Below are 16,104 nucleotides of genomic sequence, written 5' to 3'. Positions count from 1 at the left end.
GACCTCAGGAAACAGTTCTGATGAATCACATCAGGTTTGACCTGACAGGACCAACAACAAGGACAGACACAATAATATGTCTAACACATATACATAGTGTTGTTTAAAGCGGAGTATCTGCTGATGATGAAATAGTTTCTGTCCAGTTTGTTTAACACATTCACTGTTTCATGAACAGTGTTGACACTTGTGCAAAGTCCATTGTGAAAATCATTAAGTGGAACAATCAGCCAATAAAAGAATTAGAGTAAATGGTACAGAGAGAGCAATACTGTTTATATTGCACAATAGTGATTCATACTTAAAAGTACATCAATGCTGGTGAGGTTTCTCAAAACATGCATCACTTTAATTTTTCCCCTAAATTTTAGAACATTGTATTGAGCGACATTCAGCATGTTGAACCCCCATTCTGACCACAACCAGGCTTCAGGTTAACTTTGTCCCCAGACTGGATGTCAGCGAGTTAATGATTAACAGAGCAGGTTAAATATTTAGCCAGACAAACGTTTTAAATGTAAATTAAAAACAACTTATTACTACACTGTAACTGCACTCTAACTGTGTTTCTGGTATATTCTATTTGAATTAGATTTAATTTAATGTATAATATTTAATTTAATCTAATATTTAAAAACGTTTTCATTGCTTATTGTTTTTGAATGTCATTCTTAATGTTTTTTAATGTAAAGCATTAAATTGTTTTCAAACAGAATTGTCATTCTGTTTGAAAAAAGCTATAAAACTGCTCTGCATGATCAGACTGAAATGTAGGAATCAAATCAACACTGTTGTGCTCGTACATAAGTCAACCGTTCAGCACCAGAAGTTTGCAGAATCACTGCCTCCCTCTATAACTTTGCTCAAAAGGCCTTTTTGGAATTCTGTTTTTCTGGTAATTGTTATGTAGACTGTATGTCTGTAATAGAATAATGTACGTATAATAAATTACGTTATTCATAATGAATTATTGTAAAATGTTATAGAGGTGTGCTACAATATTATTACATGATGACAACTGCAATGGGAGTGCACCGTGTTTGATCTATAAATGCTGATTTGTCACTCTGGACGTGATTCGAATGATTCCACACTATTATTTAGTGTATATATTTATGTTTTATTGCTGCAGTTGACCAGAATTTTACAAAACGAGGGATTGGCAAAGTGTGTTGATTTAATGTCATTTATATTCATATTTTGACAAAGGTTAACTTATTTGTTAAATGTATGAGATCATCTTTAAATTCAAACTTCACATAACTGGTGAGTCACACTATTGAGGGAGACCCCTGACCGTTTTAAAAACCTGAAGCTGCTGTTGACACAGCGCATGTATTCATAGGAATTGATTGGTTCTGTGGTTGTAAGAAATCTCTTCACATTTCATTTTAAAACTACTTATTCTGCACCAACACAAAGCTTGGCACAGCAATATTAACACCTTCTCTAAATGCCCCTCCATAAGCCATACATTTAGTAATTAAAGGCCTGGTTTCAGAACGAAATCAATAAAAAGACAAATAAAGCCTTTGAAATGTTATTGTCTTTCATTCAATAAGGCAAAGCTTTATGATTTAAAATCACTTTATTACACAGATGCTTGATTCAGTCATTCAATGTCCAAAGACTGTATGTATAATTATCAAGACGATACATCACTATGAATAATGCACACATGGCATTATTATTGAGACTTCTTTGGACCACGAACAAAATCAGCATCACTGCTGGTCGGAAGCTGTGGGAGAAAATGTTTGTGTTCAGCATAGCATCTCAACATGCAGTGGGTGTAGAATATTGCTAACAAATCGGGTCTAGTTATTGCAATAAAACTCTTTACTGACTAAACACTTGCCCCCCAGGAAGGGGGCTAAAGAACGCTATGAATTTTGGCAAGGGATGAATTGGTTTGGCCATATTCTCAGGGGTTCCTTGGCCTCTCACCTCAAGATATCTAAATGAATATGGGTTCTATGTCTATACATATAAATAAACAAAGATATTGTTGTCCAAGTAACATATTACCAATTATGTTTGGTTTTTTAATTGTGGTGTCAAAGCTAATTGCTATACTGTGTAAACACAAAACTGGCAAACTTAAATCCCATTTCTTGTATATATTCATGCAGCATATATAACGTATCTTTAAATCTGAAATCGTCTCAAAGCTTCCTGTGTGCGACTTTGAGAAATACTTTTTGTACGTACCTGTGCACATAATGTTTTTCTCCTCCCATTTGCCTTCTTTGCATCGAATTTTGTCTGCACCCTCCGATATAGTATACTTATCACGGCACAGATATGTTACTGTAGTGTTAGACAAGTATTCCTTCTGATATTCAACGTCAACAACAGCATTGTCAACTTTACGTGGTGGGCTGCAAGGAACGGCAGTTGCTGCAAGACCTGAAAACAAGTACAGCATTAGGTTATGCCGTGTAATCTTTTTATGAACACATTTAATTACATCTGGTAGAATTAGGCTGAAGATGACTCACGTGTACAGATAGTTTCGAGGGATAATCCATGTGAAAGCCATTTTCCTTCGCTACAAGTTAAGTTTTCAACCTGTGCGCTATATCCGTCGTCACAAACAATCGGTGCATCTGTTCTTTGTGGAGGTGGAGGTGTCACTTTCCCATTAGCAATCACAGGAATTTCTCCACACTTTCTTTTACCTAGAGAGATCATGAGTACAAACATTGAGGTCTGTATATTGTTGCTAACAAATGTGATTCTAGCAATAACAAAATTATTTCTTTCAAAATTAGCCTGCATCAAAGATGTGACATAAAAAAACTAATTTAAACAAACATATAAATTGTTCATGAGCCTATTAAAACCAAAATATGCTGCTGTGCATCCATATCAGGTATGAGTAATGGGGCAAGATGCGTTCACTGTCAATGTAGTGTGTGGGAGTGGGTAGGTTCGACCTCTCTGTCAGAATATACTCATCGTTTATGTCCTCAGGAAATCTTTGCTGATTCCTCACTAAATGTTTTACTTAAAAGTGATCTACAACATTAAGGAGATTTGTTTGGGTTACTTCAACTAGATGTGTAATGCATTAAAGATGATTTACCAATGCAACGTTTAAATCCAGACCACACGCCATCATTACATTTGGTCTCAGCCCACCAGCCTTTGGTAAAAAGTTTAAATCCTTCATTGCAGGTGTAGTAGAATTTGTCATTGTATGGACCAACGACAAATCCATTTGCTACATCAGCTTCTGGACATGCTAACAGTGAAAAACAAAAAAATAAGTTATATTCAGATAGCATCAACGGTTAAATAGTGATTGTTCACATGCTGACACGCTTAACTAAGATAGTTAACATGCTGAACAGTATGCATGCTATTCATCAGCATGCTATTATTGTCATTTTACCATTTCTATTGCTATCAAAACATAGAAACTCCAGTCACACATTATCCCTAAAACTATATTTGTTGTACCGTTATGTTCTTACCTGAACAGTTAATTATCCCTGTCCAGCCATCTTGCTCACAGGTAACAGTAAAAACTCTTTTAGGGTTGTTGCTGCATGTATATTTGACAGGTTCATCGAGCCTGTAATATTCCTTTTTATTGTTGATAATCTGTGCATCGTCGATGTGAAGTTTTTTACACGGTGTCCCTGAAACAAAGTCAATACAATTATGAATTACTGACCAAACCCTCCAGGTTTTCTGGATAAATTCAAATATTTTGAAACAAACAATTTAATTTAAGAAGGAAGCAAGGCACTTCGATCATCGACCAAGGTACATTGGGGTTGAAAAACCCCAATGGAAAATCAAAAAGAGTCAAGGAGACCCTGCCCGGAGGAAGCCCGGGGCCCATGTCTGGAGCCAGGCCCAGTCGGAGGGCCCGACAGCGAGCGCCTGTGGCCGGGTTTGCCAAGGAGCCCACGCAGCAACGTGGCACCCCCCTCCTCTCCATCGTGTGGGCTCACCACCTGCGGGAGGAGCCTCTGGGGTCGGGTGCGCTGCCCCATGGGTGGCAGTGAAAGCCAGGGACCTCGATGGACCAGAGCCGGGCAGCAAAGGAACCGCCTCCCTGATCTAAACCCGAGCGGTCGTTTGTTGTTGGACTTCTGTGCTAGTCATGGATTGTCCATAACGAACACCATGTTTGAGCATAAGGATGTTCATAAGTGTACGTGGTACCAGAGCACCCTAGGCCGAAGGTCGATGATCGATTTTGTAATCGTATCATCGGATCTGAGGCCGCATGTTTTGGACACTCGGGTGAAGAGAGGGGCGGAGCTGTCAACTGATCACCATCTGGTTGTGAGTTGGGTCAGAGGGTGGGGGAAAACTCTGGACAGACCTGGTAAGCCCAAACGGGTAGTGCGGGCAAACTGGGAACGTCTGGAGGAGGCTTTTGTCCGGGAGATCTTCAACTCACACCTCCGGCAAAGGTTTTCTAGCATCCCTGTGGAGGTTGGGGGCATCAAACAGGAATGGACAATGTTCAAAGCTTCTATTGCCGAAGCTACAGCGGTGAGCTGTGGTCTCAAGGTCTTAGGTGCCTCAAGGGGCGGTAACCCTCGAACACCGTGGTGGACACCGGTGGTCAGGGAAGCCGTCCGACTGAAGAAAGAGGCCTTCCGGGAAATGTTATCCCGGAGGACTCCTGAGGCAGTTGCAAGGTACCGACAGACCCGAAGGGCTACAGCCGCTGCCGTGAAGGAGGCAAAGCAGCGGGTGTGGGAGGAGTTCGGAGTAGCCATGGAGAAGGACTTTCGGTTGGAACCAAGGTGTTTCTGGAAAACCGTCCGGAACCTCAGGTATTGCAGTCGCTTTACCGCACCGTTGTGACGAAAAGAGAGCTGAGCCGCAAGGCAAAGCTCTCTATCTACCGGGCAATCTTTGTTCCTACCCTCACCTACGGTCATGTGAACTGGGTCATGACCGAAAGAATTAGATCGCGGGTACAAGCGGCCGAAATGGGTTTCCTCAGGAGGGTGGCTGGCATCTCCCTTAGAGATAGGGTGAGAAGTTCGGTCATCCGTGAGGGACTCGGAGTAGAGCCGCTGCTCCTTTGCGTGGAACGGAGCCAGTTGAGGTGGATCGGGCATCTGGTAAGGATGCCACTTGGCGCCTCCCTAGGGAGGTGTTCCAGGCACGACCAGCTGGGAGGAGACCCCGAGGGAGACCCAGGACCAGGTGGAGGGACTATATCTCCAAACTGGCCTGGGAGCGCCTCGGGATCCCCCAGTCAGAGCTGGCTGAAGTGGCCCGGGAAAGGGAAGTTTGGGGTCCCCTGCTGGAGCTGTTGCCCCCGCGACCCGATCCCGGATAAGCGGTTGAAGATGAGATAAAGGTACTTCTCATGTCAGACCTTGTGGTGCTCCGGAATGAACACATTAATATTGATTATTCAACAAAACTCTCACAATATACACATGTATAACCTTTAAGGATGAAAAAAAAGGAAAGCTATTTTGGCCAGACAAGTTGTAACGATGGAAATGAGGCATGGAGCTGTAGGTTAATGAGTGCTAACTACTACAACAACAATTGTTCTTTCAACTATATTGTGAATTGTATTTTCTTACTTATACATTTTGGAGTCCCGGTCCAACCTCTTTCCTTACAGGTTAGAGTAAAACGACCCTCATAACCAGCCTTGCAGATGTATTTGACCTTCTCCTCGTTCCTGTATATGTACATATCCTCTCCATCAATGTCTGCATCCTCGTAATATTTACTGTTGCAGGTTATCTCTGTAAAAATAATAATACAAAAATGTAGTTATTCTGTACACTGACTTGAAGGTGACATTTTACTTTCATATCAGAGTTGACACATCAACAAGTGAAATATTCAGATAATTCACCTCAAATAAAAGTTCCTACAATTTTTGGTGGAAGACAGCAATTACGGTAAAAAAATAAATAAAATAAACAAATCAATCCTTACTGGACCAAAAGTTCCTTTCCCACTTTTCCAAATATGGATACAAAATGAACAGTAATGTCGTAGTTAAAACTTCACAATACCTTGACAAAGTGGATTTGGACTCCATCCACCTCTGGTGCATGTGGCCACGGTGGCACCATCTGTCTTCTTGTAGTCCCTCTTACACGAATATCTTACAGTCTCATCCAATCTTCGTTGATACCATGAAACTCCCCAGTCATGCACATGCTGTGGTACTTGATTAGTGCATACAACCTCTAGAAGAAGAGAAAGACTTGTGTAACTTAAGTAATGAAGATTGATCATCATCATCATCATAAATTAATGAACCATACACACACAATGAAGAACAGCAATCTCATAATCTGTGTCTGGCAGCTCATGTAGATTTATACCTTGGCATACTGATTGGAAAGCCCACTCTCCATTCTCTTTGCATGTGTTCACTGCTGAGGTCTCCCGAGGGTTAGAAATCCAGTGCTTATTTCCACAAATGACTCTCACTGTGTCACCAGGTGAAAACAGATTTCTGGAAGGAGGGTCATACCTGGTTCCCTCCAGGTGTGTCAGTCTACATCTTATTACTTCATTTGTTGGGAAATTAAGCATATTATCCGTTAGCACCAATTTTCGCTTGTAAGTGTGATATAACCATCAAACTGGGTTACTCAGTTCATACTTACGTTCACATGCAGGTGTGGGGCTCCAGTCTGCTCTAATTCCTTGTTTGATGCATTTTGAAGGTCTGTCTACAGTGGGTTGGTATTTATCATCACATCTAAAGTGCAGGACCTCATGTTCATTGTACTCTGGAATATTTCCAGGCACAAAACCATTTTCAATCTTGGGTACTGTACATGTTATCTCTGTTGGAAAAAACAAAACTTATTTATTCATAAAAAGGGGACGCACAGTACTCACTTATTGACCTTACCGTGGAGTAAAATAATATCTGAAACATTCAGTTTGGAGGTATTTTTGGTTCTCACATTCTCATATCGCCAGACCAAATCCCAAATGCGGATTAGTCTGGAACCTCTCAGTTAATTTTCTTTTCATCAGCAGGTTATCAACATGTGATGTAGCGCTGAGCGACCAGTGACCAGGTGGGTGTAGATCACAGCCCAGTAGTAACAGCCAATCACAGCACATAAGGGCGAGACGTGGTGCAAAGTAGGTCGAAAAACGAGAGTTGAGCTGCTATACTATGAGTACACTTTTGTCAAAACCAGTCGAAAGTACGGCAAACATCAGTGTAGTTTATTGTTCTTCTCTAAGCAAACATGTTATTTATTTTTGGTTGTTTTCAAAAATGTCTCAATGGTGCTCAGTTTGTACATCTTCAATTCCATTCCTTGCCTCCTCTCCTCGTGTCTTAGTCGTCCCACCAGAGGAGTCGAGGCGACACAGGCATTAATCAAAACGTTTCATCCTTCAAGATGACGCATTGAAATTGATTTACGGGTCACAGACAAAAGGCCGGAACAGAGAGGAGACAGGAGAGAGGAGACAAGGAGGCACAAAAAAGAGAAACGCAAAGAGTCTGCGGTCTTCGGAATTGGCCTGGCACATCCCATGGTGTTTGTATTTGTGTGTTTCTGTCTTCCTCTCTGCCTATATTTTCACCCTTTTACTAAAAAGGAAGACCTTCTGGTTCATTTTGGAAAGCCTGATTTACCTTTGCATTTAGGAACTTGTCCTCGCCACTCTCCATTTTCATCACAATACATTTCTTGTGACCCAGACATGATTTGAGTGATGGACTTGCAGCTGAATTGAATTACATTGCCATAGGTTGCTTCCTCTGGGTCCCCAATCACCTGGACATTGTCGTCCACATGAATCACTGGGCACTGTTGGGCTGGAAGGAGAACAAATAAATTATAAATTGGATGACTAAAAAGACATTAAAATGTTTCCACCTATAAGCAGGTAAGACATTTCCCCTTGTATGTGAGGTACTGAACAAATATGATCCTTTATTTCAGCTTCACCTTCACAGACAGGAACCACTCCATCCCAGCCTTCAGACATGCAGCGCCGGAAGTTTGTGCGACTGACCATTTGATAACTGAAAGGAGTACCATGTAGAACATGGATAATGGAAATAGCTTATTAATAGTCAAACTTAAACTGCACCTCTTGGTATGCATGCTATAGTGATACATAATAATATGTACAAAGCAAAGCACAAAGATATAAGTAAACATACAAAGGAACAGTATACATTTGTGTTTATACATGTTTTCATACCCTTTATGGCAGGTGTACACAACTTGTGACCCAAAGACAAAATCGTCTCCCTTTTCCAGATTAAAGTCTCCAAACTGGGCCTCACCGGGATGTCCACATGGTCTCGCTTACAACACAAGAATGAAAGAGAATTATAGTTGTAAGGCTCAAAATACAGTGATGATACAGGTTGTATCGTATAACATACATTTAATAATAATAATGCATTACAGTTGAGCCTTTGACAGAAGGTATACATTACTACATAGAAGTATCGTAGCCTATGTGCGTTTTTAACTATTTATTTCCAAACGATGAGATGCTGTAACTCACGTTGACACGGCTTGTCTTTTGACTGCCATTTTCCTTCGATACACAACAGTCTGAAGAAGCCACTGAAGCCAACATTGCAGCCCACTCTCACTTGTGTTCCACCGGGGTAGCTGGTCTCCAGATTAGTCGTGTCGAAATTTGAATCAAACAGGCGGCCATTCAAAAACTGTTCACGTGTACAGTCTGTGGGACAGCGAAAAACAGAAATAAATAAAAATCATTTTGCATTATTTCACAAAACATCAAATGAAGTAGGATGAAGGGACCCTACAACTAGTTAGAACCTGGTCTTACCTTTACTATTCACAAGGGTCAGTGTACACATCCACAACAACAGGACACAGCTTCCGGTTATTACGTGCATTTTATCTTCATAACCGAGAACCAGCGGACAGACAGACGTAAAACCTGGAGAATGAAACACTGTTATACACAGACAGAGCTGTGGATTCCACAGGCAAAAATAGATTGTGCAATGATTTACATAAGTCTGTCCCAGCCTCCAAAAACAACGGGACGAGCAAAAAGAGGACGTGACCACACAAAGAACACCTTATACCATCCCAAAAAACCCCATGAACACATGAGGAGGTCTTCCTTTCATCATTACATGTATGACTGAGATTTATATTGCAAAATAAACTCAATGAATCATTTAAATTATAATACAAAGAGTGTTTCAACGGTTCAATGCCCCCGTGCAGCCAGGCTTTGTTTGTCATTCAGTGAGTATTCCGGTAAGGTTTATTTGTTTTTCTTCTTCCTCGGTAATCATTTGCAGCAATCAATAGAGCAAACAAATGTGTTGCATTCAGCAAGTCAGCGCAGTCATCTAGAGCAAATATTGAATAAACAGATATTCACTTCAAAACTGGGTTAAAAGTATGAAGTATGATGATTGAAAAAAATGAATACTACCCAGCTTTATGTTTGATGTGCATACATGTCACAATCAAGGCACACAGGTTGTACTTATACACACACTTTAGCTTTTTGACGGCCTTGTAAAAAAGTGGAATTAGCTGCCGGGGAATACATGAGGCCTGATATCAGTCTGGATACAATCACAACTCATGAAGCTGTTGAGCAATGCAGGATTTGCCTTCATTTCTCAACATGTTGTTCAAACAACATGTTCTGAACAGGAGTTGCGTGTGTGTGTGTGTGTGTGTGTGTGTGTGTGTGTGTGTGTGTCACTGAAAACACGAATGTTGCACAAACTCATTTCTCAGAACAGTCGTCACGAACATATTCTGTTCAATCTGAATTTGGGTTTGTGTTTGTGACTTTTCATTCCCTGTATGCTGAAGGGTTGGATGTGTTTAGCGGCTGTACTGTGGGATGGTATTGCTGACAAAGCAGAACGAGAGAGAGAGGGATGTGGACTAGTGTTTGACTGATGAGGGTTCTGGAGGGCCGGTAGTGTGCACAGAAGTTGCAGATACATTTTGCGTTGACATTTGCTATCTTTATATGTGAAGAATATATCATGACAAAATGTTATGAACAACTTTCCTCTGCAACTTTTAGATTTAGGGCTTATATATTCTTTCAATATCATTTAAATAGATCTTTGCTGTGCATGCTTTACTTTGGGAGGCCATTTTAAACCCTAAACCGCATTTTAAAGAGTGTATTTCAGATGGCATTGATTAAAAACTCAAACTTTGACAAAAGGATCATTAGAGGATAAAACAACGAAAGGAGAAAGATTTAATCAATCCTGTAATAGGAAAGGAACCACACTGTATATATAGTACCGTATGTCCACATGTGTATGCATCGTCATTCCTTTGTCTGTCACTCTGTGCAACGGTGGCACAAAGAATGTCTCTATGTCTCCATGTCACCAGAGACATCAATCAGTAAATAAATCTAATATGTCTATATTTAATTAACCCTTCACAGACAGACATTCCTTCACTAAAGGTCACAGCTGCTCATTCAGCAGTGACCTCCTGAGGCACTGGATAGGTTAGAACACTGTCTCCACACAGACTGAAACCAAACATTAGAAACTGAGCAAGTTAAACTTGCTTCATGTTAAAAGTTTTCCAAATGTAATTCCATATCAGCATCGATGCTGAGCCATACATACTTCTTGATTAGATTAAGCGAACGCACCTTGAACGATTCAAGTTGAATCGGGCTTATGAAGTCCATCAGTTGGACGAAGAGACAGACAAGCAGAGAGACAGAGAGGAGGTTAAAACAGATGGTGCTGAATATTCAAATGATATGCGGTTAAACACAAGCAGAACACTAAAAACTTGAACTGAGACGCGTTTGGTTCTTCTGCCAGAAACAGTCCATCTGCTGGGTGTTTAATTTGAATGCAGTTATAGAAATGATTTAGTAAAGCAAGAAAGACTTCAGGATGATAACACTTCCCTAAACCGTTCTACATACTACGTTATTATCTGCCACAACTTACAGTTTTCACATTAATCTACTCAAGTTACCCATCTATACAAGGAAACAATCACGACGCCAACCATAGTGTGACAATCAATGCAGTCACACTACGCTACCAGTGTAGGGTGAAGGCTCACAGACCGACCCTGTGTAGCATGTAGCATGTAGCATGTAGAGCATGACATCATTTAACCACAAGGTTGGCGGTGTGATCCCGGGCTTCTACTGTCTGCATGCCAAAGTGTCTTTGAGCATGAACACCAAATTAGTCCTGTGTGTGTGTGTGTGTGTGTGTTCATATATACAGTCCAGAGATAACACAGAAATGAGAATTTAACAACGATAGAGAACGATTAGTAAATCAATCAATTAGTCCATCAACAGAAAAAAATGATCAAACTAAATAGAAATTTGAAAATGTCAAACCTTTGCTGAATGAGACGTGAAGATGTAATATCTTCGGGGGTTTGGACTGTTAGCAATATGAAGACGTTACTTCTCTTTTTAAGTTTACAGACTAAACAATCAACCATTAGGATCAGCAGCACATCTTCAGTGCATACAGTATTTACTGAAGTACTTCTACAAAGATACTCCACATGTCTAACACCTTCAAAAACATTGTGAAGCAGTATCACTATTTTCACTGTTCTTTAAAAGCAACATTTACGTTATAATTAACGCACACAAATCGTGTTAACTGCAGTGAAATGTAACACACAGTCCTGCACCTTCTTTAATGTTTCTATAGAGTTGTTGACACGGTCACGGAGACGCCGAACTAAAAGCTTTAGTTAGTAAATGAAGTGGGAAACATGTCAGAAACAAATGCCTAATCCTACAGAGTACGTTGTTTAATCACACTAGTTCAACATACATACTTGTGTGTCAGTCTTGTTCAGAGCACAGCTGCACGGCAGCTCTGTCCCATTCTAACCATGCTTGATGTACGGATGCACTAATCGTAGCCTATGACGACGATACCCACATATACAGCATGTATGTTCCACGGCTACAGACCACAACATGTGAGAAACAAATCAAATGTGGGACGAAGAGGGAGACTAACTCTCACCGTGGTTGTGTTTGCAGCCTTTCTGTGTTCTTCCACTAGAGGGCAGAAGTGATCTACACGGGTGGAAGAGCAGCAAACTGAGGGGTGATGTGGGGGGAAAAGAAAATGAATACAAAAGAAAAATAAATAAAATAGCCAAGAATCAATTGGAATATTTTACATTACAGATTTTCTATTTTTACCGCATGGTTGGAGATTTAACCCTGTTCTTGGACCGGGTCGGTCTGGCTCAGCCTGGCTGGTTTTTGTTGCATGTTAAGAATATTCAGAAGAGGACATGAAGAAAGGCAATGCTTGCTGTCCGACTGTTACACTGTTCATCCATGTGAGGAGCAGATTTCTTCTGTTTCAGCAGCTCTGCCTTACACTCATTGAGCTGCACACATCCACACACAGGGATGGATTATTAACTTATTATTAAAGAGGAGTAAAGAGCTGAATCTGACTGTTTGTTCTCCTTCTGACTGCTGCTGCCCTCTTTCACTGCGTGGACTGAAACCTCTATGATGTCACAACATCAACAAATCCAACTGGAAGACTCGAACAAAATACTAAATTTGACTAAAACATACTTTTTAAAATGTTATTTCTAAATGACTGTTAACAACAGTTTTTTTTATACAGATGATGCAACTTTCTCATAAGCAAAAGTGTAATAATATTTGGGCAAAATTCATAATATTATACATCTGAAATAGACATGATGTTGAAATGTTAAGGATGTAAATAATGCATCAATGACATAATTAACCTAAAATTGGTCCCATAAATAATTCAGCTCCTTTATTCATTTTGAGAATGAATGAGCAGATTTTCAGTGCTGATCAGATGGTACGTATATTGTACACATGTATCATCTCGAGCAGCGTAATGCTCCTGAAGAACAGGGCTTCTCACTGGATCAGTCTGAGGCTGTTGCTCGAGCGGTCGTCTTTGGATAATCCAAGCCTGTTTATTCGACAGGATGAGCATGAATATTAAGCCCACAGCAAACAAACAGCCGAGCCCTCCCTGAGGACAGCAGCTTAATGCTAATGATATACAGTAAGCGCTAACGGGGTTTTTTACAGGTTAATGAACTGGTTGTTTCAGCCAAGTGACAGATTTCATCTTCAACACTGCCGGCTGATGTGTGACGATGACAGATCGTCACGATAGGCTTATTCTTATTCTACAGAGTCCGTGCTCATTCGTGTTCCGGTGCTTCTCCTGCTTTGATCCTCATGTTTCTTACAGCTGACTGTCAAGAGAAGAGAGGCCCCGTTAAAAAAAAAAATGGTCCGACCGACTCAAATCCGATACATCTCTTTCCTCTGTGCTGCTGAGCCTCATGCAGCCGCATGAGGAATAATGAATGATTTAGAAACAAGAGGTCTCTGCAGACATCAGAAAACCTGCAGACGGTCCATCAAAGCATCACAAACAATACTTACTGAAAACCTGCAGACTCAGGTTTAACGTCTTTAAACACTGCAATGACATTTAACTGATTTGGTGATGTCATTTACACCTTACCTGAGCCATCTTCAACCACTACACACGATGTGAAGGGAGCAGACTAATGCACTTCATTTAAGACACTTTCACAGACCCTGTTTGTCATTTTCCAGCCTGAAAAGAAATGCATCTGTGGGGTCATATGGACTATTATATCTGTTTAAACATCACCTGTATCAGCCTTCACCTGAGCTACTGTAAGGACGGATTTTGGACATACATTGTTATATCTATGATTCTGGAGACCTTGCGGTTTGTGTCTTGTACTGTATATTTGTGATATTCACTCCATTATATGAGAAAAAAACAACTTATGTTTGATTGGAGTTGCTGTTTAGAGCCCTGTAATGGGCACATTGTGAGCTCTATTCATTTTTTGCTATTAATTTAAAGCTGCGTTAGTACGTTTCATGGCCACTAGGGGGCACACAACACCCACAACAAGCTGACAAAGTCACTTCTCAGTCATTATTTATTGTTAGAGCCTTAAACACGGTTGTCACAGCTAATGTGTTAGCAAACAATTGTTTATTGATGTACAACAAGCTCAGAGAAGGATTAGTAGTGCACAATGTGATACGCTGGGACCAAAACAGTGACCTAAAAAGAGACTCAAAAGCAGAACTGAGAGTAATTGGTTTGGTTGAGTTGGGCCCAAAACACAGAGAAGGCTCAACAGTGTGTTCCAGCGTCCCAGAGCCACGCCTCTCTTTACCTGAAGCCAGCTAACAGCATGCTAACACCACGTCAAGCTAGCCAGCACGCTGCTATCACCTGCAGCACGCTGCTAAAGCCACCAGGAAACAGCCAAACAATCCCTGCGTAGTGTTCAAGTGCTCTGGTCTCATGCCCTGACCAATGGGCTATCCTTATCCTTAACGTCTAGCCTTAACCGATCGTCTCTGCCATAACCAGCTACGCAGGGCGAGTCTTGCAGTGAGATTCATAATTACACTTCAGGTACAGGCAGGCAGGTAAGCAAAGACAGAAGCACATCACATTTGCAGCATGGAAACTTCAACAATCTGACACTGACTGGGGAGAAGCGTCTGGTATGAGAGCCGCAGGGCTGAGGAGGAGAGTGTGTGGGAGGAGATGTCTGGTGACCAGGACCGGCATCTACTGGATAGCAGGTCTGGGAAATTAGGGGACAGAACATGGCCTGGGAGTGGTGAGGAGAGACTGGAGACAGGGACCAGCAATGCTCTCTGTGAGAATGTGGCTTATGGACCACCAAATAAACCAAACAATTTGATAAACTAATAAGACTGCTAAGCTAACTAGCATGCTAACAGCTTGCTAAGCTAACCACAACAGCCCGACCTCACCGATCCTGACCGGCTAGACGTTAGTCTCTTCATAACCTAGGCTGCTACAGCTGAGAAAAAGGGGGCTCCAGACAATCCAGGTAGTAGGCAACTGAAATGGGAGGAGCCAAGGCCTAGCGGACAAAGCAACGTCACCCTGCCGCAGGGGTCAACGGGGTCGATCTGGGGTTCCGGCTTGGGCGGTCTGCGCCGCTGTCCCTGCGATGAGGGGTCTTGTCGATTCCTTGTCTGTGAGCTAGAACTCAAGGTGTCATTCCTCTAACTTTGATAATGTGGCTTCCACTGAAATACTCTTCCTACTTGTTATTCCAAAGTCAATAGACTGGGGTCCTGGATTGGGGTCATCTTCCACCGCCTCTCTCTCAGACAGGGAAGTCTTTCTCTTCCTTGTTGCTACACTAAAATACTTTGCTGCCACCACCATGGACTGCAGGTCCATATTGGCCCCGATGAAGTCTATTTCCTCCTGTCAGATGTCTTTCCAGGCTGCCACTTGGTCTTTCCCTGGATGTCAGCTGTCCGATTCACAGCAGTCACTAGCTGATGCTAGTTATGACAGTAATTGATACACAGTAAAATGTGCCAAAAGTTGGGTGTGCGTTTCTATGGCCTTCATATCAAATTATGCTTTGATCTGTCACTAAGCCCTGCAGTGGTGAGAATTATTGATCAATGGTCTATAACACATACTGAATCAAAAATGAGATCATCTGAAGTCCCGTTTTTGGTTTTGCCCGGCTAGAGACTGTTGTGGAGAGGGAACAAAAAGATCCAAAGTGTGGCTACGTTTCACTCCTGTAGATGCTGATGACTCCCGTTATCTCAAATGCAATGAAACCCTGACAGGTAGGACAGGTAATACCAGACATTTATAAAACCATTTGGCGGAACGTAAATGTGCAGAAATGCACAGCTCCATCCTCGTACGCTGCGGGTAACGTTACCGGTGCCATTCAGAGTTTGACAATGAGACCGGGCTGATGAATTGAAGCTAATCGCTCAGCGAGTCGTTTAGCTGCGAGAGCATTTGAAGGAAACTTTTTGTGGATTGTTGGGCTGAGGCTGCAGCCGTGACTCAGACACCTCCAACAGCAGACTGATGTGGTTCTGGCCTACACCTAATTCCCGGTACAGTCAATTAGCTTTAATTCCTCCCAGAGACAGACAGTGACAGGGTTTTCCTTTGGTCCACTAGCCTCGGTAATAACTCTTCATTAGTTCAGAGAGGGCTGAACTGAACACAATGACTTCTGTGTGTGACTCTCCTGCTGAGCTCACCAACATTGT

At 41.6% G+C, this 16,104-nt stretch overlaps 1 protein-coding gene across 1 annotated transcript; it reads right to left on the bottom strand.

Moving 5' to 3' along the window:
- Window positions 1–1,569: 1,569 nt before the first annotated feature.
- On the bottom strand, window positions 1,570–9,003 carry LOC137883560 (complement factor H-like). Its single transcript, XM_068725094.1, has 15 exons — window positions 8,987–9,003; window positions 8,797–8,910; window positions 8,503–8,685; window positions 8,191–8,296; window positions 7,932–8,008; window positions 7,616–7,798; window positions 6,621–6,803; window positions 6,333–6,521; window positions 6,018–6,194; window positions 5,574–5,741; window positions 3,480–3,647; window positions 3,089–3,247; window positions 2,502–2,681; window positions 2,212–2,409; window positions 1,570–1,741 (listed from the first exon to the last, which is right to left on the bottom strand). Exons 2-15 carry the CDS (start codon window positions 8,864–8,866, stop codon window positions 1,725–1,727), a joined length of 2,058 nt encoding a protein of 685 aa, XP_068581195.1. The 5' UTR covers window positions 8,867–8,910; window positions 8,987–9,003; the 3' UTR covers window positions 1,570–1,724.
- Between the last annotated feature and the right edge of the window lie 7,101 nt (window positions 9,004–16,104).

The sequence above is a fragment of the Cebidichthys violaceus genome, unplaced genomic scaffold (assembly GCF_023349555.1).
Source record: "Cebidichthys violaceus isolate CVI_PGR_0920_01 unplaced genomic scaffold, fCebVio1.0.p SCAF_33, whole genome shotgun sequence".
Lineage (NCBI taxonomy): Eukaryota > Metazoa > Chordata > Actinopteri > Perciformes > Stichaeidae > Cebidichthys > Cebidichthys violaceus.
The sequence above is the reverse complement of the archived record's forward strand: the minus strand, read 5'-3'. Positions and strand labels throughout refer to the sequence as shown.